General features: G+C 36.7%; 1 protein-coding gene and 1 non-coding gene across 3 annotated transcripts; one reads left to right on the forward strand and one right to left on the reverse strand.

The window, feature by feature from the left end:
- The first annotated feature begins 801 nt into the window (after positions 1-801).
- LOC105965868 (uncharacterized) lies at positions 802-4,456 on the forward strand. 2 transcript variants are annotated; one of them, XM_088820946.1, is made up of 3 exons: positions 802-2,298; positions 2,414-3,975; positions 4,067-4,456. In XM_088820946.1, the coding sequence occupies exons 1-2, from the start codon at positions 909-911 to the stop codon at positions 3,952-3,954; spliced, it is 2,931 nt and encodes a 976-aa protein (XP_088677072.1). In that variant the 5' UTR covers positions 802-908; the 3' UTR covers positions 3,955-3,975; positions 4,067-4,456. The 2 variants fall into 2 exon arrangements, with proteins under 2 accessions (XP_088677072.1, XP_088677073.1); XM_088820947.1 differs by having other exon boundaries at positions 812-2,298; positions 4,070-4,456.
- Positions 4,457-21,083: 16,627 nt separating this feature from the next.
- Positions 21,084-21,245, reverse strand: LOC148769693 (U1 spliceosomal RNA). The gene has a single exon (XR_016032469.1). It is a non-coding gene; the product is annotated as a U1 spliceosomal RNA (small nuclear RNA).
- Between the last annotated feature and the right edge of the window lie 3,072 nt (positions 21,246-24,317).

The raw sequence follows: 24,317 nt of genomic DNA on the forward strand, positions 1-24,317 counted from the left end.
GAAAAATAAAATTATTTTAGAATAATACAAAAATAACATCGTTGGCAAAAATGCATTAAATACTTATTCTAAAGTAATTAAAAATTCTAAGAACGATTCAATTTTTGAAAGAATTGAAATTCGAGTTTCGCACAAAATATACTAATTTTGTATTTATTACCAAAATACAATACGAAACTAACTTTTAAGGGGTCGAATTTTAAGGTGATGTTTCTCGTTTTGATTCAAATAGTGTTGATCACTTGATCTCCTTTCCGAATTTGATAGTTGCCCGAACCACCTCCAAAATCCGTAAAAAAACAAATCATGTTATAAAATCACCTAAACAAATAAAGAATTAATTTTAATTTTCTATAGAAAAAATTTAAAAACTAAATATATTAGTACACATATAAGGCACCAAATTTCAAAATTTTAAATGGTTTAGAGTTGATGACAAGCCAAAGATACTAAAAAAAGAAAACAAAAAGTTACTTTCCCGCCATTTCATAAGAAGGTCATCTTGAATATATATATTTGTATGGTGAATGGAAATATTAATACTTAAATAAAAAATAAAATAATCATTAACCAAAATTAATAACATAAACAATTAAAGTGGACGGGTTATGGGATTAAACAAGTCTTTGATGATCTGTGATAACCTCATTCAACTAATTAATTTTTGTTTTCTTTAACAATTAGATAAAGCCAATTTAAATATTGAATTAGTTACTAATTGACAGCTCTATTCAAATGACTGTTTCCAATCACTTCTCCACTATATATAGCAAGTTATTTATCACATTTCAAATCATCCCTTCTTTCCTTCTAATAGAGCACCTTTTACTTTACTAAGTGCAATTCATCCTAATCCAAGGAGAATAATCCAAACTCCACACACATTGGTAGCGTTTTCCGGCGGCGGAATGATAACCGACGGCCGAGGCCTTGCCTCTATCGGCCATATGCTGCCACAATTGCTGGTGGCATTAGCCATTTTAGCTATTTCTACTATGGTCACTGCCGACCCTTATGTTTATTCTTCTCCACCACCACCGTATGTTTATAAATCACCACCATTACCATCCCCTTCACCACCACCACCTTATGTGTACAATTCTCCCCCACCGCCTTCACCATCTCCACCCCCACCATATGTTTATACATCGCCGCCACCACCATCTCCGTCACCTCCACCACCATATATTTATAAGTCTCCACCACCACATTCACCTTCTCCACCTCCTCCTTATGTCTATAAATCACCACCACCACCATCTCCTTCTCCACCACCACCGTACGTATATAAATCTCCACCACCACCTTCACCTTCTCCACCACCACCGTACGTGTATAAATCACCACCACCACCATCTCCTTCTCCACCACCACCATACGTGTATACGTCGCCACCACCACCATCTCCGTCACCTCCACCACCATATATTTATAAGTCTCCACCACCACATTCACCTTCTCCACCTCCTCCTTATGTCTATAAATCACCACCACCACCATCTCCTTCTCCACCACCACCGTACGTATATAAATCTCCACCACCACCTTCACCTTCTCCACCACCACTGTACGTGTATAAATCACCACCGCCACCTTCCCCTTCTCCACCACCACCGTATGTTTACAAGTCTCCACCACCACCTTTGCCTTCACCGCCACCACCGTATGTCTATAAGTCTCCACCACCACCGGTGAAATCTCCGCCACCACCATACCATTACACATCACCACCACCGCCGGTGAAGTCTCCACCGCCTCCTTATTACTACACTTTTCCACCACCACCGGTGAAGTCTCCAACGCCTCCTTATTACTACACTTCTCCACCACCACCGGTGAAGTCTCCACCGCCTCCTTATTACTACACTTCTCCACCACCACCGGTGAAATCTCCACCACCACCATACTACTACACATCACCACCACCACCGGTGAAGTCTCCACCACCTCCTTATTACTACACTTCTCCACCACCACCGGTGAAGTCTCCACCACCCCCATACTACTACACATCACCACCACCACCGGTGAAGTCTCCACCTCCTCCATATTACTACACATCTCCGCCACCACAGGTGAAGTCACCACCACCACCACCACCGTACCACTACACATCTCCACCACCGCCGGTGAAGTCGCAACCTGCACCGTACTACTACACATCACCTCCACCACCGGTTCATCATCACTACCCACCTCACCACCAATTGGTCGTTAAGGTGACCGGAAAAGTGTACTGTTATAGGTGCTATGATTGGACATACCCATCGAAGTCTCATAACAAGAAACATCTCAAAGGTATACACCAAAATTCCTATAATCTTTTCCCAACTCTTTCAATATATTTTGGTCATTTGAAATATTCTACCGATTAACATGGTTGTAATAATAAATTTTAAACCGCGTGGATCAGGTGCCGTCGTGGAGGTCACATGCAAAGTAGGAGACAAAGAAATAGTGGCATATGGCAAAACAAAGAGCAATGGGAAATACATCATTCCAGTAAAAGGATTAGAGTATGGTAAATATAGAGCAAAGGCATGCAAAGCCAAACTTCATGCACCACCAAAGGGGTCAAAATGCAATATCCCAACAAATCTTCATTGGGGAAAGAAAGGAGCCGATCTCAAAGTGAAGTCAAAAACTAAATATGGAGTTGTGCTTTATGCCAAACCATTTGCTTATGCACCCAAAACTCCTTATGGAGAGTGTAGCAAGCCCAAGCCAAGCCCTACTCCTTACTACTACAAATCTCCACCACCTCCCACTCCGACTTATGTCTACAAGTCACCCCCACCTTCTGCACCAACTTACGTCTACAAATCACCCCCACCCCCAACACCGACATATGTCTACAAGTCACCCCCGCCCCCAACACCTACTTACGTTTACAAGTCACCTCCACCCCCTACCCCGACTTATGTCTATAAATCTCCACCTCCCCCAATACCAACTTACGTGTACAAGTCACCCCCACCACCAACACCGACATATGTTTACAAGTCGCCTCCACCTCTGACCCCGACTTACGGTTACAAGTCGCCTCCACCCCCTACACCAAATTACATCTATAAATCTCCACCTCCTCCTCCTTACGTTTACAAATCTCCACCACCACCACCACCGACCTACATCTACAAATCACCACCACCTCCACCTTACGTGTACAAGTCTCAACCACCACCTCCACCAACCCCAACTTACATATATAAATCTCCACCTCCTCCTCCTTACGTCTACAAGTCCCCACCGCCACCACCATCCTACGTTTACAAATCACCACCGCCACCACCAACCTACATTTACAAATCACCACCGCCACCTCCTTATGTTTACAAGTCCCCACCGCCACCACCAACCTACGTTTATAAATCACCACCACCACCTCCCTATGTTTACAAGTCTCCACCCCCTCCACCACCCACCTATGTCTATCAGTCTCCACCACCACCACCTTATGTTTACAAGTCCCCACCACCGCCATCACCGTCGCCTCCACCACCCTATTTGTACAAGTCTCCACCACCACCATCACCATCTCCTCCTCCACCATACTACTACAACTCCCCACCACCACCTTCCCCATCTCCACCTCTTCCATACATCTACAACTCTCCACCACCGCCATCAACTTCACCTCCACCACCCTACTACTACAACTCGCCCCCACCACCGTCACCTTCTCCTCCACCGCCCTACCATTACAGCTCTCCACCCCCACCATCACCATCACCACCACCACCCTACCACTACACCTCCCCGCCACCACCTTCACCCTCACCTCCACCCCCTTACGTTTACAACTCTCCACCCCCTTACGTTTACAACTCTCCACCTCCCCCTTCACCATCACCGCCACCACCATACGTCTACTCATCACCTCCCCCACCTGTAAAATCACCTCCACCACCGGTATACATCTACGCCTCCCCACCACCTCCAACCCATTATTAAGCTCCAAGAAGTTGGAAAACTGTAAGTTATTATCTAAATAAATTGTTTTATTACTAACCATCAACATACATTTTATTAGTCCATAGTCTGATTTTCATTGTTCATTTTGCAGCAGTTAGTCTAGAATTCCAAATAAAAGAAGGCTTCCACAACCAACTTCATAGAGCAACTACTTTATTCAATAAGGTTCTACAAGCATTAGAAAACATCAGAGTTTGCGTGTTGGACCAATTTTCTACTTCTATTGTTGTTAGCTTCCAGATTCTCATTGCTATATCTTCAAGTGGAAGTGATTCAAACATAGAGTATTTCTTTGCACAAAGAAGATGGTCAGTGAAAATTAATTGCATGTAGGGGCCAATGTTTTTTCTAACACTACTGTATAAATGATGGCATTGTTTGCTTGAATTTGTATTCATTACAATTCTTTCATGATTCTTTTGTGCTCTGTGAGGTCAAATGTTAATAATAAAAGCTATTGAATTTGTTTCTCTTTTATGCATATTTACGAACCGAAGAGGGAAAAACATAGAAGGAATTATGATGAAAAAAATAGAAGGAATTATGATGAAAAACAACATAATTTTAATGAGATTTATGCAATGAAATACGTCAATTTAAATGACATACAACTATAAAGACATAAAATTCAAATCGATTCACCCTCAATCTAGGGTTTTTACGGTTCTTAGGTGGTACAACTAGGGGTGCAGTTGGAATGAAAATTCCAATTTCCGCCGGTTTCGATCCGAAAAGTTCCGATTTTGTTTCGATCCGAATAGTTGGATAATTAGAATGTACCTGATCACTGTTTAACAAAACTCTGTCTAGCCCGGTTTGGTTATTAGTTATTACTTATTACCCCATGTAAAATTAGCTCCTATGAATTTTGCATCTGACAACCCGCCTAAATAGCTTAATGAAACTCATGCATACCACCATCAGTAAGATTAACCTGTTTCGGTTTTGTTTTCGGTTCGGTTTCGAGTCTTGGGTTTCGGTTTTGGGTTTCGGGGTTTCGGTAAGAATCTCATTAAGATGTCCCCCAATTATCTATGGAATATTACATTCTTTCGATATGAATCAAATGCTCCCATAGAAATCGTCGTTCACCACAACTCCTTTCCGGGCCTTCATTTTGTCCGCCCCAGTCGTCATAATTTTTGTCCCTCAATTGGGAGAATCCCAAACATTTTTCGACCTGTGAAAAATGCAATCCACAGCCATCTACAAACCCGTTCTCATAAATTGACAAAATCGATCAAGCCGGAGCTTCTACGCCGCCACCAAAAAAGTCGGAGCTTGAAGAAGCCCAAACAATTGATGGATGTGGTGGTGCGTGGTGGGCGGGGGTGAATGATGAGTATGATTAGGAAAATTGAGAGGAAGAGTTGGAAATTGGGCTGCGGCTGCTCAAAATTGCTGAAAGTTGGGAGATGGATTTTTTAAAATTACACTTTAGTCCCCTAATTTAAGTTTTAGAAGTTTAACAAAATTCCAATTTGGCCTCTTACATTATTATAGTTTTATGTTATTCAACTTAGGGGTATACTTGTCCTTTTATCTTCGGTCAACCATTAAAATGACAATGGCTTAATCCCACTTCGCACCCTTGAAATATACCATTTTAACACTTTGTACCCTCAAAAAATAATGATAGCACTTTCCACCCTCATAACACAATAAATCATTCACAATGCACCATGAATTGAATAGTAAATGCAATTTCATTTTCCATTGGTGTTTTTTTTTTTTCGGGGTGCAAAATAAAAAAAAAATAATTGTTATTTCCTTCAACCTCCAATCTAAGCAAACGAAGTGCGAAAAAATAAAAATCACACTGAATTATTTAAAAAAAATGATAATGGGTGCGGTGAGATTCGAAAAGTATTATACAGGGGGGTATGAGTGAGTTTTTTTTGACATGAAGTATTTGGCAATTAGAGATTTCACACGGGTGGTATTTGCAATTAACTCACATAATAATTCTGAAATCCAATCTTACGGGCATATTCAACAATCTTCGATGGACGTTGTTTTGCTCTAAATTCTCCATAATGATTGGGACTTTTAATCAAGAATTTGAACTAGATAGAATCTACGTTCCCCATGTAAAATTACAGCAGTGAAATAAGTTCACTAGCCAGATCTCCAACCAACAATTAGAAGGAATTAGACAACCTTTAAATAATGGAAAGAGGAACTATTATTTATTAAGTATCTTCGTTCTTCTTATACACTTGCACACACATATACTTCTTTTTATTGTGAATAATAGAAGACTCTAGCATCTGTCTAGAAAGCTACAGAGGTAAATCGAACATGTAAGAAAATAATTAAACACAAAGATAATCAGAATAAAAAAGCCTAGAATTTTATTCTTACCATATGTGATTATTAAGGGCGAATGGCAAAAAGACCCATCACATGAGACTTAAATGCACATTGGTCCAAAAAAAAAACAGACTTTCAATTAAACACATCCCCATGTCTCTAGTCTAAAATATCCTCCATAATATAGTTCTTATCAATTCCATCCATTATGCTCTAACTTCCTTAATATTACACATTGACCCCAGATTTAAACAAATATATCACATTAACCCCCAAAATATTTTTTTTTTCAGAAAATAAAATTTTTTCTGAAAATTTCTTTTTCCGCCCAGATTCCCGCGTTGACTTTTTTTTTTCCTGAAATTTTTTTCCGGCCTGTCAACCACCGTTGACTGCCGGTCTCCGACGTTGACTTTTTTTTTTCTTTGAATTTTTTTTCTTAGAAAAAAATATTTTAATTAATATTACTGCCTTGGCTACTAAATTAGTGTCTCAGACAGTAATATTACTATTTCGGACAGTAATATTATGAATATTATTTTCCCGAACAGTAATATTATGAATATTATTGTCTAAGACAGTTAAATTACTGTTGGAGACAGTAATTTAGCAGCCAAGGCAGTAATATCAAATAAAATAATTTTTGTTAAGCAAAAAATTTGAAAAAAAGAAAAAAAAAAGTCAATTAACAGTTAAATTACCGTCTCCGACAGTTAAATAACTGCTGGAGATAGTAATTTAGCAACGAATACAGTAATATTAATTAAAAATATTTTTTTTAAGAATAAAAAAGTCAATTAACAGTTAAATTACTGTCTCCGACTGTTAAATAACTGCTGGAGACAGTAATTTAGCAACGAATACAGTAATATTAATTAAAAAAAAAGTCAATAAACAGTTAAATTATTGTCTCCGACAGTTAAATAACTGCTAGAGACAGTAATTTACCAGCAAAGACAGTAATATTAATTAAAATATTTTTGAAGAAAAAAAAAGTCAATTAACAGTTAAATTATTGTCTTTGACAGTTAAATAACTGCTGGAGACAGTAATTTAGCAGCTAAGACAGTGATATTAATTAAAATATTTTTTTTAAGAAAAAAAAAATTATAAAAAGAAAAAAAAAGTCAACGGCATTGGATCGGCCGGAAAAAAAAAAAAAAAAAAAGTCAACGCCAGAGACCAGCGGTCTCCAGCGGCGAGCGACGGTCTCCGGTGGTGGCGGGTAAAAATTGGGATCAAAATTGAAATTAGGGTTAAAATTGGTTAATTGATGAAATTGGGCTAGATTGGGGTGTAAATCATTAAATTGTAGTTGAATTGGGTTTCAATGAATTGGGCGTAATTTTGGTATATATAAAAGGATTTTCCTTATTTGCAAATAAGTTTGAATGAGCTGGATTTATTTGAAAGACAAAAAAGTTGGATGTCCCTCTTTTAATTAAGTGCCCTTGTCATGGGCCTTTTTGTGATCAACCCGATAATTAATCCCCCAATCCTTCAATTATGCAAGTTATTAAATCGGATTACTAACCTGAGATGTTAAATTAATCATAACCCGCTTCCGCGTGTATTACGATTCTAATACTCTAGATTCAATTACTGTATTCCTACACAATTAATTCTAGAACACAACATTAAGCATAAATCTCAATAATGGCTACCTAAGAGATTAACTATATTCCTATGTTAATACCACAAAGGCTCTTCTACCACAGTTATAATTATTAACCCGATCTTCCGATTCATGCGATTAACAATAACATAAAAGCACATAAAGTGATCAAGTTCATGCACTTAGTAAAACAAGTACAAGAAATAATCTGGAATTACAACTTGCATAAAATCATGGAAAAGGGTTCATAAATCCCACATAGGGTTCGAAATAAAATCCTAGAAATAAAAGATTTAGCTACTCATAAAAACAAAATTAAAATAATTCATAGAAGATTAATCTATGCTTGGAGTCTTCGAATCGTCTTCGTTATTGCTTCTTTTCTCTTGAAATTGCGCAAACAGATTCTCCAATTGTGTGCTTGAGATGGCTTTTTATAAGGTGGGAAAATTTGGGGAAAATGCAGTCTCCTTGTAACTTTTGGAAGTTTCTTTACTGCGCAGTCTTTCGTTCTCAGATGTTTGACTTCTCCAATTTAGTCCACCTTTTCTTCTGAATTGTAGTTTTGACCCATAACTTATTCAATTCTTCAATTTGTGCCTAAAACACAATAAATCAAAACATTAAGCACAAATTATCAATAAAATACACCAAAATTTCCAATTAAAAGATATAATTAAGTGTAAACATATACACTTTTCTTTTAATTTTGTACACCCATGTACAAGAAATGGGGTGTACTCCCTCCGGCTTTGGAACGAGACTCCATGTCTGGTTTTTCTTTAATGCGTTCATCTCCTCATCCATTGCAAGCTTCCATTCTTTGATATCTTTGGCTTAATCGAAACATGAAGGCTCTTCGTCGTCAAGTGGTCTTGCAAAAAAAACATGAATATGTGCTCACAAAACATTCATCTCGATAGCAGGCTGGTTTAAGGATATTTCTCCGTGGCCTTTGATTATAAGCCGACTCTTGCGGTTTCCTTCTTGTTGGGCATCTCCTCCATTAATGACTGAGCTCCCCCTTTCAGTTTGCTCATTCGGTGATTGTTGAGCATTCGGGACAGAAATGTGTTGGAAAAAAATGCTACAAATGAATGTTTGCCGAGGCGAGTTGACTATGTCCTTAAGACGAAATTTTCCAGCAACGGTGCTAACGGTTTTAACGGAAATCGTATCCCAAGATACAACCGCAAAGACTTGGAATAGGAGCACTCCAAATCCCAAGCACGACGAACTGTACTTTGTGTAGAACTTTTCGAGAGAATATGTAATAGGTAGGCTAAATATGGAGTAGGCTGTTTTGGATTGAAGTGAGGAATTATGGGAAAAACGGGGTCTATTTATAAGGTTTGAAAAGTAGAGTCCTTTGGAGCAAAAAGGTACATAAACATACTGGTTGAGCCCAAGATATGTGTTATTTCGACTAAGGAGTCTTTTGGGCCGAACGGTTGCACCACTTCGAGTTGAGCCGATTGGTTTGCATTGGTTCGGCCGCACCAATTCAAACCAGTCAGACCATTCGAGATGGGCTTTGGGTAAGGAGTGTCCAATGGGTTGACGGCCCATGTCCTAATGTTTTTGGCCCAAAAAATAATATAGTGATTTGGGTCCAAGCCCAAATCCAAATCCGATCCGATCCGTACGAACGAGCTATGAAATTAATTATCTTGATGTTTATAATGATTGCATGTTAAGTTGTACTAATTATCATAATATGTTTAAGTTTTGGATTTGAGGTATGTAAGTTTATTGAGTCTAGAATCTTGAAATAGATGGTTATATGTAAAATTTACTGATTCATAGGTACGGATTTTAACCCATGTTTCACCCACGCGTTTATTTATGAAAACTACGAAATTTTATATGTAGATAGATCTCTCTCTTATGGCCATATTGATATGTGGCTTGTAATGTTTGAAGTATAAATAAATAAGTTATGATTTATTTACCGAAACTGTACAAAACCAGAGTCAGTTTAGAATTAGTAATGAAATCTAATGTTTTCCTCTTTAAAATTTAGTAATTCCACTTGGAACAGAACACCGACTTAGAGAACTCATTTGAGATAATATTTGGAAGTGTTTGACAAAGTAGATGATTTATAAGAAATGTTGGAAGTCCCCTCCCCTGTTCTGAGTTTTAAACTGCACTACTGTACCATTTTACTTGTTTATCCTAATTTCCTAAGGTTTTTCTAAAACTGTTATTCAGGGGTATATGAGACTCCTAATAGTATATGGAGTTAAAATTTCAAAAGGGTTGGATGAAGCTGTATAGCAAAATGAATTTTTAAAGTCACTCCCTCTGTTCAGATTTCAAAACTGTACCCCCTTAGAAATTTATTTATATCTTTTTTTCGGATAATGATTTTTATAAACTGTTTCTCAGTGGTTTTAAATACCTATAAATGAGTATGTTGTAAAAATGTCAAAGGCTTTTGATTTGTGGTGCAAGAGAAATGATTTTTCAAAGTTAGGATACCAAAATTGTTTGATTTTCTTAAGATGACTATTTTTATCAAAGTATGATTTGTGATCATAGTTCTAATATCCGAGGTAGGAAAGATAAGTTAGTGATGAAGGTGAAACCTCTAAGTTATGGCCTAATGATCTAAGTGTAGGTATCATGTTGCATGACCTAAGAAGGAATTGCAATCTACTAGCCTAGAATGGTGTTAAGAAGCAAGTCCAATATTTAGAAATATGATTAATTGATTTCTATGATGAGTTAGAATACTTGATTGTTTTCGTATATTATTTGTTATGATGTGTGGTGTTAAGTGTATATTTTTACACTTTATCGTACCTTTTAATTGGAGCTTTTGGTGTGTTTTAACGATAATTGGTGCTTAAAAGTTGATTTATTGTATTTTAGGTACAAATTGAAGAATTGGAAAAGTATGGTGTAAAAACTGCAATTTTGGAGAAAATGTGGGCCAAAAGTGAAAAAGTCAAAATTCTGAAGATTTAAAGCCCGGACGGCCGTCCGAGTTTTAGTTCAAACTGTGGGACGGCCGTCCGAGATCACGAGGAGGCGCAGTAAAGGGATTTTAATTGCACAAGGAAACTGCATTCTTCCCCAAGTTTTCCACCCTATATAAGTCCAAGCCAAGCACACAATTGGGGCTCCATCTGTTACGCAATTTCAAGAGCAACAAAGCAATAATGAAGACGAAGAATTCGAAGACTCCAAGCATAGACTTATCGCTTATGATTAATTTTATTTGCGTTTTTACTTTGATCATGAGCAGCTAATTTTCTTATTTCTAGAATTTTATTTGTAACCCTATGTGGGAATTATGAACCTTTTTTATGATTTTATGCAAGTTTTATTTCCGGATTACTTCTTCTACTTGTTTTATTAAGTGCATGAACTTGATCACCTTATGTGCTTTTATGTTATTGTTAATCGCATGAATCGGAAGATCGGGTTAATAATAGAACTGTGGTAGAAGAGCCTTTGTGGTATAAACATAGGAATATAGTTAATCTCTTAGGTAGCCATTATTGAGATTTGTGCTTAATGTTGTGTTCTAGAATTAATTGCGTAGGAATACAGTGATTGAATCTAGAGTATTAGAATCGTAATACACGCGGAAGCGGGTTATGATTAATTTAGCATCTCAGATTAATAATCCGAATTAATTACTTGCATAATTGAAGGAATTGGGGGATTAATAATCACATAGGGGGAAGAATAAAATCCTATGATTGCTTTATCTGATCAATCTTCGTTTTTATGTGTTTCTTGTTTTTTTTTTTTTTTTTTAATTGCTTTAGTTTAATTTAGTTTATTAATCATCTTTCGACTATGTAGGGTGGGCTTGATAGCAATTGGTAGAATTTAGCGTCGAGGATTAGATAATTAAATATTCTCTGTGGGATCGATACTTGGACTTAAAATTCCACTTTATTACTTGTACGATACGTGCATTTGCGTGTAAGTATTCCAACCAACAAGTTTTTGGCACTTTTGAAATAAAGGTGTATGTATTAAGTGATTAGAGTAAAGTAATGCCGTACGTGATAATTTTCATAATTCATGATACAAGTGATATTGATATGCTATGAATGACATGGTTAAAGTTGAAGAATGCCCTTCTTGGTGCTACTATGTGATATTAAATGTTTATGTGTACTTATGAAATTAAATGTGAAAGTAAAAGTACTATGTTCAATATGATTATGTGTTCAAATATTTGATTAAAGATGTAAAGTATAATTGATGTGGTACTTGTTACTTTTATGCTTGATTATGTGAAAGTAAACATAGATAGATCATGTAAGCTTCATGTGATTCATTAGTAAGTATAAGATGCCTAAATCACGATTTTTTCAAAGTTAAAAATGTTTGGAAATTGGTTGTGGATCTAGGTGAATAAGTATGGGATACGGGGGGCTGGTATTCTGGTTAGTGGTTGATAGTTGGGGTCCATATAGGGACCTGTCCACATAGGGACTGATTCACATAGGAATCGGTATTATAAACCACTAACTCGGCTAGAGTAAAGTTATAGCCGTGACTATATTTCGGTTAGCGGTTGATAGTTGGGGTCTATATAGGGACCTGTCCACATAGGGATTGATTCACATAGGAATCGGGATTATATACCACTAACTTGGCTATAGTAAAGTTATAGTCGTGACTATAGTAAAGTTATAGATCACAAGCTCCAAAATACACGGCTTATTGCCGAACTCCACGATTTTTTTTCCAAACGGGCCCAATATTTTCTCATGAAAAGTTTTAAAAGTCTAAAGTTCCATTTTCATGAATATTGCATATTAAAGTAAAGAAAAGAAGGGTGTTAAGTACCCGAATTTTGCATATTACAGTAAAGAAAAGAAGGGTGTTAAGTACCCGACTTTTGAAAGAATATGAAAGGATGTTAAGTATCCTTGAAAGGTTTAAAGGAAAGGTAAAGGTAAGGTATAGTAAGTGTAAGTTTTGTAAGTTTGTATGATCGTAAGTTTATTATGTGTCCGTGTATGCCTATATATATATATATATATATGTGTGTGTGTGTGTGTGTGTGTGTGTGTGTGTGTGTGTGTGTGTGTGTGTGTGTGTGTATAAATTATGTGTAAAGACTTTTTCAAAACCTTGGTATTACTTCCCGATTCTTACCGAGTCTTTTTAAAGGCTCATATAGATGTTATCATGGTGTAGGTAACTCATGATTCGAATCCGAGGAGCAAAGTTGAACCAAGTTCGGGGAAAGCCGAGGGATTGAGCCGAATGGAATTTATATGGATTTTAATAAACTTCCGTTTTGGTACTTAAATCTTTTTAGTGGATTGTAATCCGTAGTACTTGAATATGTTATCGAGAAATGATTTTAACCCTTATGTATAATATAAAGTTTTCCAACTATTCTTGTTAATTTCTAATAATGATTTCTTAAGAGCTTCACCACAACCTGAATTCATTATTCGGAACAAGAAACTTTTAAAGGAAAATGTGGCACCGAATAAAGAGAGAATGTTTTTGACTAAATCTATGAAGTGTTCGACTTCAAGGGTTTTTTCAAGAAAGATTTTTATCGAACTAAAATTGAAGCAAACACTTCAAGTATTTTCAAAACTAGAGAAAACTTTAACACCTTTCTCTAGAAGTTTGTTGCGAAAAACAAAACCGTATTTTTAAAAGGTGTGCCGCTGGAACTTAATAGAAAAACCTTTATACCATTTTCCGGTATAGAGTGTAAAGTAAACGGGGTGCTACATGAGGTGGTATCAGAGCACCAGTTTTGGGAAAATCCATACGAATCGATCGATCTCGGAATCTGCAGAACAAGGATCGATGATGCAAATTGGAGCGGTATGTAAATGTTTAATTATGTGTGTTATATGCTTTATGTGATAATGTAGAATATTATTATTTTTTTTAGTATCACTATGTCGGGAAGACGGACTCGAAACACCAACCGCAATCACTACCCTACCGAAAACCCTCGTGACCAAATACCTACCATTCGAGACCTTACTGCTCTTATTCGAGAGCAAAATGACCAAATTAGCCGTCTTGTCAACTTCCAAACACGTGGTCGACAACCTAACCCTCCCCCATCTCCTCCTCAAAATACGGCACCGCTAGCTATGTATGAACGGTTCTTGCGAGTGAATCCGGCAGAATTTCACGGTGGTTCAGACCCAACAATCGCCGAGGAATGGATCAAGTCACTCGAAGTGATTTTTGATTACATGGAAATGACGGATCGTGACCAAGTCCATTGTGCCTTGTTTTTGCTTAAGAATAAAGCTCGTCATTGGTGGGAAGGTGCCAAAGAAGGAATCGAATTAGGAAATATCAATTGGGGGACATTCAAAATCCGATTCTTCGAGAAGTATTTCACCAAAGATGTTCGCGACCCAGAAAATAAGAGAGTTTCTAGACTTGAAACAAGGAAATCAGTCTGTGGCCGATTATGTCCGTAAATTCGAGCAAGGTTGCATCTATGCCTCCTTCATAGCCAAAGATGCCGAAGAAAAGAAGAACCACTTTTTGCAAGGCCTCAATCCCGTGATTAGAAGAAATGTTCGTATGGCCTCTGCTTCTACTTACCGCGAAATGGTAGACATAGCCCTCGTAGCAGCTCTAGACGAACAAGAGATACGACAATTCCGACAGACAGAATCCTCCGTTCACCGCCCGTGGAAAAAGTCGAACATCGGACCCAACGATGGACCCAACCAATCTAACGACAAAGAGAAGCAACCGATTTTGAAGAATCTCCCGGCTCAACCGACCAAACCAATATGCCAGAAATGCGAGAAACATCACTTTGGAGTTTGCGTCCAAGGAACTTATAACTGTTTCCGGTGTGGAAAACCAAGGCATATGGCCAAGGATTGCACTGAACCTCCCAACCGAGTGCCTGGTAGAGTGTTCACAATGACCAAGAAGAACTCCTAGAACCTTCCATGGTAGCAGGTACTCTACTCACCTACAGTAATCGTAATTATGCTCCAGCCAATTAAGTGCCAACTCACCCGCTCACCTCAATGTCATGATGTCTTCTACGTTTAGATGCAACCGTAGTACGTTCCCAACCCCAACCACATCCTTGAAACCAAACCCATTGGCATATCCCTAGTCTTTCTTCTACCAAACAACCCATCCAAATACTCGATCAAAAGGCCAAACCTTAGATTGGGAACCCCAAAGGAAATCGCGAGTCGATTCCCGAATTTATTCGGGGCATGTAACAATTTTGAGGACAAAATTCTTTTAAGGGGGGGAAATTGTAACACCCCGCGTTTTCGGTACACGGTTTCCGTATTTTCCCTCTCGTCTCTTTTGCATGAACATGTGTTGTACGTGCGAATTTAATTAGTTGCTTTTCAATTTTCTTTATTTGCTATTTATGTGAAATTATGTGAACTAACGTGCATTATATGTCTACGTGAATATTTTTATTTTAATATAATTGAACACGTGAAATTATGTGATCTACGTGAATTTAGTTTTTTGTAACATAAGAATTTATTTTCTCACGCTAAAAAGTTTATATGCTTAATTGATAGTAATTTCCTCTCTTTAAATTGGCTATGATCATATGTGTTGCATGCATACACTTATTCCATGTGCATTTCCACTTGGCTTTTCATTTAGCATTTTTTTAAGATAACTTAAATGAAATTGCTAAGAAGTCCCTCTAGATTATTTCAAGTTTCTCCTAATTTCAAAAAGACCCCTCTCCCTACTTAGTCATTAAGATAGCAAAACGAACACTTATCACACTCTCAAACTTAGGTCTTTACTCGTCCCCGAGTAAATAAAACAAAACTACAACCCAAAAAGAAACAAAAACGGCATAAACCATAAAATTTAACCCAGGCCACTAACGTAGGGAATCACGATTGCATTTAGAGTATGCAACAAGCCTTTAAACCCCTAGGTACCCCTAAAGGACAAGTTGTGTCTTATGAGGGTTTTCAGACAACACACCCACAAAGTTGCCAGATTGGTCAAAGTATTGTATTTAATTCCAAAGATAAAACAAGTTAGATAATCATAAATCTAAGAATAGCATGCAACTTAACATATTTGAATTCCCAACCGACGCAATTAGTTATTTCTACACCAAAATCTTAGATAGCCTCTAAAATCTTAATCAAACACGAAGCAAAATCGTTGAGGGTCTTTAGTAGAAATTAGAACATAAAAAGATTTTCGATTATAAAATTCATAAACTCTAACTGGGCACAAGTAGGTCAATTTATTCAACAACAAAATAACATATTCTTCTTGTTTTTTTTTTTTTTTTTTGTGATTTTCATTACATTTTTCTCTTTTTCACATTTTTTTACACTAGATGTATAACAACCTTTATTTATATGATATCACTATATTCTTTTTCCATATGATTGGCACCACTGAGTTAACTACATGACCCCATGTAACGAAATTTGGTCAAAGAAATCCCAAGCTAGTTAGCCTGAGAGACCCTGTGATCGAACAACCAAGGGGTTAATATTCGAGCCACATAGATGAGATACCAGAGCACGACCAACAAAGCACAAAATAACAACAAAAAGTAAAAGCATATAGAACACTATCGAATTTTAGCTAAGAATTTGAATCGTCATAGTTCAATTCTAACTCAACCCCCAAACCTCAGACTGTTATACCTTTCAGAATCACGTGCTCATGCTTAATTGGAAAAGATTCAAAAAGCTATCAAAACAAGTTGCAGAAACGCAGTCGGAAGGTTCATCTATTAATTACCGATCATGCACAACTTCAATTTTAAAATCAACTAACAAGTCTAAAAATTCATTACCTACTATGCTTCAATAGAATCCGGAAATGCTACTTACACTCGATCCTATATGAATTGCATGTGACAAACATAATTGTAGAAATAAATTCTTATCTGCAATTTAGACAAACGAGAAAAACTTGCCCAAACATAATTTATTGAATTAAAAATAAATAGTGCGGGTTACAAACTCTAATTTAATCATGTGATTCTTCTCTCAAGAACGATATATATTTGACATTGAATTTTGGAGTCGGGTCGTTGACTTGATCTTCTTCGAATTTGATTTTGAACTTGAATAATGTTTTCGAGGGTCTTGGGACTTGAATCTCAGATCGAACGCTGAACTTTGACGTGCTTTGACTTGAAGATCTTGGAGTTCTTGGTGTATTTGGCCCTTCAATCTTCCTTCGATCTTGATTTGTTGAAGAACGCCCTCGATTTAATGAAGAACGCTGAGATGTTGTAGAGAGAATTTTCGCCTATGATTTTTCTCCTTATTGAGTTGTGTCTTGAGTTGTGTAGAAGGGTCCCTATTTATAGTGGTATAGTAAGAGTCCTTGATAACCTTCTTTGATGACGTGGCACGATTTGATTGATCTTTATTAAATTGATATTTATCTCTTTTAACTTGAAAGAGAAGAAACAATCCTATTGGCCAATAATTATTTAATATTTATCTCCATGACTTGTCTTGGAAGATAATTCATAATTAATTTAGGCATAATTTAAATTGTTAATTTAATTAACCAAATAATTATTTTTTTGCCGTCTACAATAACACCAATATGGAAATCGAAATACATAAATAAAACTAAATTATATGATATGCATTCAAAAGACCAAAATGAAAATAAGCTAAACTCACCCCCAAACTTAAATCATGTATTGCCCTCAATGCGAAAAATAAAATTGATGACAAAGAAATACGCCCTGAACAGTCGTGTCGCAGATTGATCAGTATTATGCGGTGGCGAAAGTGATCTTTGGTTGCACGGGGTGCGGTGGATTTTGGCACCGAGGGCGAATTATCGGAGTTTTTTAGACACTTCTTACTCTTTGGCAAAAGTACAAAAAAATGGCTGAAATTTAGCTTTGAATCAAGAAATGCAAAAATTACAAAAACAAAGAATAACAAAATGACGAGAAATAAATAATGGGTTGCCTACCATTCAACGCCTGTTTTACTGTCAACAGCTCGACACAAGTTCTACGGGTTAGGTCCAATCCAAAACCTTGTAGATTGCGCATCAATCCATCACTCTTGATACATACTTTACAATCATATCATGGAAAAGATTGCAATCACGTTGTGCCCATCCCAACCCATGGAACTTCTCGGTTGCATTGGAAACCAGTCGATAAGAGACTAGGATGGGTTGCTTGCCTATCTATCTCTCAAACTCGTACACAAGATATTCGAGCTTTGGAGTAAGCTTCACTCAAATTTGATACTCATCTACTCGACTCACAATCAAATTAGGAGTTTCAATATGGATAGGGTTTTCTTGGTAAAGTTCCTCTACCATCATCTTCATCCCACTCTCATCACACGCAAAAGTCTTTACGAAAATGGAAAGAATAATTCCCTCAAGGTGCTCAGCCTAATCGTTCATACGAAAATATGTAAATATCTCGCTGTCTTTATATCGGATGGTTGGATGTGGTTTGGGACTGTGACTTCTCAAAAAAAAATCGAAAAGATTTGCCAGATAGTTGAATTTTTCTTGTAGATAGCACAAATGCTCATTTTTTTGTGCAATTCCATTTTCTGGGTTCAATCTTCAATGTCTTTCAATATCCTCCACCTCTTGTTGAATCTAATCAGCTCTGAATTGAAGCTCGCAAAGAGAAAGGTCATAAATCGAGGTCATCGATGTATACAAATCTACTAAAACAATTAAACGAAAAATCAAAACGAAAAAAAATAAAAGAAAAATGTCTAAAGCAAACCAAGGATAGTTGATAACAATATTAGTAAATTCAAGATTAACTCATTCACGGGCAACGGCGCCAAAAACTTGATACACGTAAAACCTACTATGAATAACCGCAAGTGTAAATTATCGCATTTTGTAGAATAGTGAATCCCGAATATCGATCCACACGGAATTAAGTTCTTAAATTTACCAAGTACCATAATTATACTATTCTAAACTTTATCTAGACAATCAATCATAAAAACAAAGATCTGCCAGGACAAACAAGGAATTTCGACGTGTGATGGCTTATAGGGTAAAATTCACCAATGTACTATCGATAAAAATATACAAATCAGGATCTAATGTCAATTCTATATCCGCGTATATTCGCTAACCCAGACACTAAAATACTCTAACCCCCATCTCCAGTGTAGTTACAGTCTACCCACAGGTCCGACGTCTCCGTTCAGAACCTGATATTAAGAAAGCATTTAGGTCAAGTCCTTAAGCGCTACCCAATGTGCATCATGTTTCCGTTTCCACAACCCGAGCTATGTTTTCCTAAAATCCAGTCCCATGTACAATCAATTCAATTGTTGGCTAAACAGTCGAACGCATTAAATACAGGAAAACATAAACAGAATCAAAGAACGATGAATAGATCACAGATCTCGAAATCAAAATCAATATATATAAGGTTTCATTTCCCTAAAAGAAAATGCCCTGTTCATTACAAACATAGCATCAAACAGAAGAACATGAGTTATTATAAACTAAACGTAAAGAAAAATCTTATGAAAAACCCGAGTCGAAACCCTCGTCGAATCTTCCCACAAACAACATGCAAAAACCGAAGAAAAGTTGAAGAAGGATTGAGGAAAAAAATGAAGAAAAATGCCTCCTACATTTATAGTTGGTTTGCAAAATAAAAATATCTTGCCTCCAAGATTGTGCACTATGTTAGATCGCCATCAGGGAATCGTGGATCGCGGTCTAGGTCTTGATAAAACATCTTTTGTAAGTGACCCCAGATCACGATACACACTGACTAGATCGCGATCTGGCATTTGCGTCAACTTGAAACACAATTTTGACCTTTTTGCAGCCCGGATTTGAGAAATGTTCATTTCTCACAACTTGTAGCTCTCGCATTTTTCTTTCTAACCGCTTTTGAATCAGCTAAAACAGATGTCATATGAGAGAGTTATCCTTGAAATATCGAACACTGCCAATGTCTCTATAATGCAACTTTGCACTTGTTTAGCTTGATTGTATGTTTCTCTTCGAAAATCGTTTCGAATCAGCAAATAGCTTTCCTTTAGGTTAAAAAGAAATATAACAAGAAACGCATAATATATACAAATAAAACCGAAAACTCGGACGAATGTAGACCAAAACTCAAAATTTTGATGTTCGTGCAAAACGAACGCTTATCACAACTCACAGTTTACACACACGTACGTACATCTACATATGGCCGGTTTTGAGATTTTGGGGATCCTAAGCATAACTTAGAAATTCCTTTGTGAATGACTTGATTTTGTAAATTTCGTATGTATAGGTTTTACTATTACTCTAATTGGTTCAAGTATTGCATTAGCTTACACATAAAATCATAAATCATATTTATACTTCTCTACCCTCCATTAATGAACGTTGGAAAATGATTGAATCTATTGTTGGGAGTGGATCAGTAGAACACTACATTAACCGTTCTAGGTACCTTTTAGAAGGTAAGTACAACAAAGAGATTCTTAGCAATTCATACAAACTTAAAAAACTTTATGACAACTTCTTACACATTTCTAGATAATTCATATCCCCAACTAGTCATTTTTGGTTTTATCTTTTCACTTAGTTTCTTGGTCTAGTGAAAACTTTTTTGGCCAAACCATCGTAAAATTTAGTCCAAAATACCTGGACTGTGAGTCCTCAACATCATTTCAGATTTAAGTATTACATATTCCTTTTACAATATCGTACCTATTAGAATAACGTTACCTAAAAGGGTTAATTATCATCAACAAATTGATTTTTTTGTAACGAACATCTGGCAAATTATATTAAGAATGTCATCAAAAGTGATAAACTAGGATTATGGACCTTTCTTTTTAAATGAGCTGTAAGACTAAACCATGGTTTCTTGGCATCGGATTTTGCATGAATTAGTGGAAGCTTTGCATGACTCTCATTGTTTTTCTAAATGGAAGTTTGGTCCACTACAACAATAGAAATAATCTTCTGTCGCGTGCAAACTATTATTATACTCTAAGCTTTGTTGTAATAGTAGTAGGGATGACAATTTGACTCGCCCCGATGGATCCCTGCCCCGCCCAGAAAAAATATGAGCCCAGGATGAGGATTGAAAAAAAATTGACCGGGTACGAGGATGGGGTCAGGTTTGTAGGTACCCGCCCCGCATTATATTAGTTAAACAGAAAGCTTAATTAAGTTTAGAATTTAGATCGACCAAAGTTAAGACTAGAAATGGGTAGAGGCCGCGCGAACGCAAGCCCACACAGGAACAAATAATGACAGAGGAACAACCACTTGGATCGACCTTAGTCACACGACCCTCCTATTGTGCAATGGAGGTCACGTGCCTAGGCCATGGCTCTTCTTGTTCAGCCATAGACCCCGTCCAGGTAAGTGACAACGGCATTGTACCTTCGGCCCATTAAATAGGTAAATCACCCTTATTGACATCCCTCTTCTACCGATGTGGGATGCATTTTCACTTTTTCTGCATAAATGATTAATTCGATAGCAAAAAAATTTGTGGGGAATGCTAAACCAGGAAGGCATTGTGAAAGTTTGATTAATTGGAAAACTGTATGTTTGTGGGGAATGGTAAAGGTTCTCAAAGGAAAATATTTTCCCAATGAGAATTTTCCTGGAGACTAAAAAATTAAATCTTTATCAAGTGGTTTTTGGAAGTGTCTCTGATAAATTAGCCCCTTAATTAAACGAAGTTGTTTTTGGATCATTGGCAGTGGAAATTATGTTAATGTTTGGAGTGATCTATTGGTGGAAATTGTGCCAGTTCAGGATATTATGTTTCCTTTATCCCTGATCATCTCATAAATCTTACAGTCGATAAACTTATAAATAAAAGGGATCGAAGTTGGAATTTGGATATTCTTAAACCTTTCATTCCAGCAAAATGCAACGCTAAAATCCAGGACATTCTTAACCCAGTATCCCCATGCATGTATCGCATTACACAAGAAAGGTATCTTTTCGGTTAAAAGTACATATCGATGGCTAAATGTGTTACATCTTGGGTGTATCAATCCCAACCTCCCATGGATGATTATTTGGCACCTTAAGGTAAGTCCTCAGATTAATTTTTTTACTTCGGAAGCTTATAAATAACAGTCTTCCTACCAAAGATTTCTTATACAAAAGACAATGTTTACGTTCCAATATCTGCCAATTTTTTTTTATAATCTGAGCCAGAAACTTGTACTCGTCTTTTCACTCAATGTCTTTCCTTCCTACCCCTCTTCCGTAGAATACCTTTTCTTGACGGTAATATTGATATTAACTTCTGCATTTTTTTGTTTAACCTGAATAAGCTCATGACAATTATCAAATAGCAACTCTTTACTGGCTTATATAGAAAGCTAGAAGTGAGGCGTTGTTCTAAAATAAACCAATATGGCTTAACCATATATGGAACTTAGCTAAAGAAAGGCAAGGGAATTCGAAACAATTACATTAACTAGACCAGAAGATCATCGCTCTTCGACGGTGATGTGGCCAAATTGGCCATACAAGATTACTTTGGGCTTTTATATAGGCATATGGAGTGTATGGGTTATTTCGAGAACTTTAATGGGGGAGAATTACCATACCTTGTCTACGAGAATTGGCCTTTGAATTTGTATATATGCGTTAATATGAGATACAAAAATATATGGTATATCATGAAGCACCACTTGATAGATAATATTTTTCTTTCTTGAAGAGTAAGGAAGTAAAATGTACATTGTGTTTTATAAGAGAAAAATGGCAACCTCCCTCTAACCTAGAAAAGGCCATATATATATATATATTATAGGTAACTGGGTATTTTTTTGGCCACGCTTGTTTTTTAGATCTACAGATCTATGGTCGCACTATTTGTTGACTCATAAAATCCTGTTTCCTATGAAATTTGTTTTAATCAGAGTCCACAACAAAGAAGAGATCATTGTTGTCGAAAAACATAAAATATTGTAGTCATCTACACTCGTAGTCAACTATAAAATCGGATAGTTCATTATAGTGTTCCCAAAGTCAACTATAAAAATTAGATAGTCAACTATAATTTTTACGATGTCAACTATAAAAAAATGGTAGTTAATTATATTATTGCCAGAGTCAACTACAAAAATTAGATAGTCAACTATAATTGTTCCGATGTCAACTATAAGAAAATGGTAACTATAACTTTTCCATGAATTCATTATATTATTTTTCAATTTAAGATATTATGGTGTTATAATATTGAATACTCATGATAAAAATCTCATCTTCGGTGAAAACATGAATTTCATAGAGTAGAAAATAGATTGATTTCAATGACCAAAAAATGAGATGTGGAAGAAAATGTAAAGTAGTGAGAAGAAATAGAGAAAAATAAAGAAAAAATGAAACATAAATAGACGAGAAGAGAGGAAATGAGGGAAGAGAAAGAAGAGAGAGGGGAGAGAGAGAAAGGAGAGAGGAAAGAGGGAGAACAAGATACGAGAAGAGAGGAAGTTGGGGAAGAGAGAGGACAGAGGACATATGAGAGAATAGAGAGGAGAGAGAGGAAGAGATACGAGGAGAGAGGAAGTTGGGGAAGAGAGAGAAGAGATGAGAGAGGAGAGAGAAAAAGAAGAATAAAAGAACAACAAGTCAAAAGTGAGGAAAAAAGGAAGAGAGAGAAATAAATAGAGAATATAAAATGACGGATAAGAGATAAATAAAGCGAAGAGAGAGAAAGTAGGAGAAAAAATATGGACAAAAAATGGCATAATGGGCATTAACATAAGCTGAGGGGGGTCACACAATTTAGAAAATATTAAATGAGTTTGTTTACAGAGGATCAATTATAAATTGGGCCCTGACTATATTATTTTACCTAATGAGGGGATTATCCTATTTTCCCTGTAAATAATTGTAATTGGGACCTTACTCGTGCTTCAGGCCTGTGGGCCTTCCTTCTTGTGACTTGGGCTTCAACCGCATTAGGCTTATCCCTATTTAAGTCTGGGGGCAAAACAATCTGGATCAGCCGGGACCCTCCCCGGAATCCTGGTACAAATTAAATATAGATGGGGTATCCTAATCCTGGGCAAGCAGGCATAGGTGAATTATCCGCGATCATAAGGGCCAATTTGTCGCGACCTTTACTAGAAACATTGGCATTGCGGCTAATAATAAAGCGGAAATGTGGGCATTTTATGATGGGCTCAAACTTGCGTATGAACTTGATCTAAAATGTTTGATTATTGCAACTGACTCTCTCGTGTTGCTTTGATATCTTTCCAAGAAATAAACGATGCGCCGTGAACTCCTCACCTTCCTCGAGGAAGAATGGAGGATGTTGCTTAATTTTGATGTTGACCAAGTCTAGTTTGACTACTGGAAAATTAATAAAGTGGTTGATGCTCTAGCAAAAATGGGATCTCTTTTGAAGCAAGAAAAAAGCTAGGTTTTGTGATAATCCCTCTAGTTATTTAATCAATATTTGGAA

Source organism: Erythranthe guttata, chromosome 7 (genome assembly GCF_056151865.1).
Source record: "Erythranthe guttata isolate IM_541 chromosome 7, IM_541, whole genome shotgun sequence".
In the NCBI taxonomy this organism is placed as follows: Eukaryota; Viridiplantae; Streptophyta; class Magnoliopsida; order Lamiales; family Phrymaceae; genus Erythranthe; species Erythranthe guttata.

What these genes read in the sequence shown, in the direction of transcription:
- LOC105965868 (XM_088820946.1), top strand. Translation starts at nt 909, where the DNA reads ATGATAACCGACGGCCGAGGCCTTGCCTCTATCGGCCATATGCTGCCA. An exon ending in TAACAAGAAACATCTCAAAG is followed by an intron (nt 2,299 to 2,413) that starts GTATACACCAAA and finishes CGCGTGGATCAG; the next exon opens with GTGCCGTCGTGGAGGTCACA.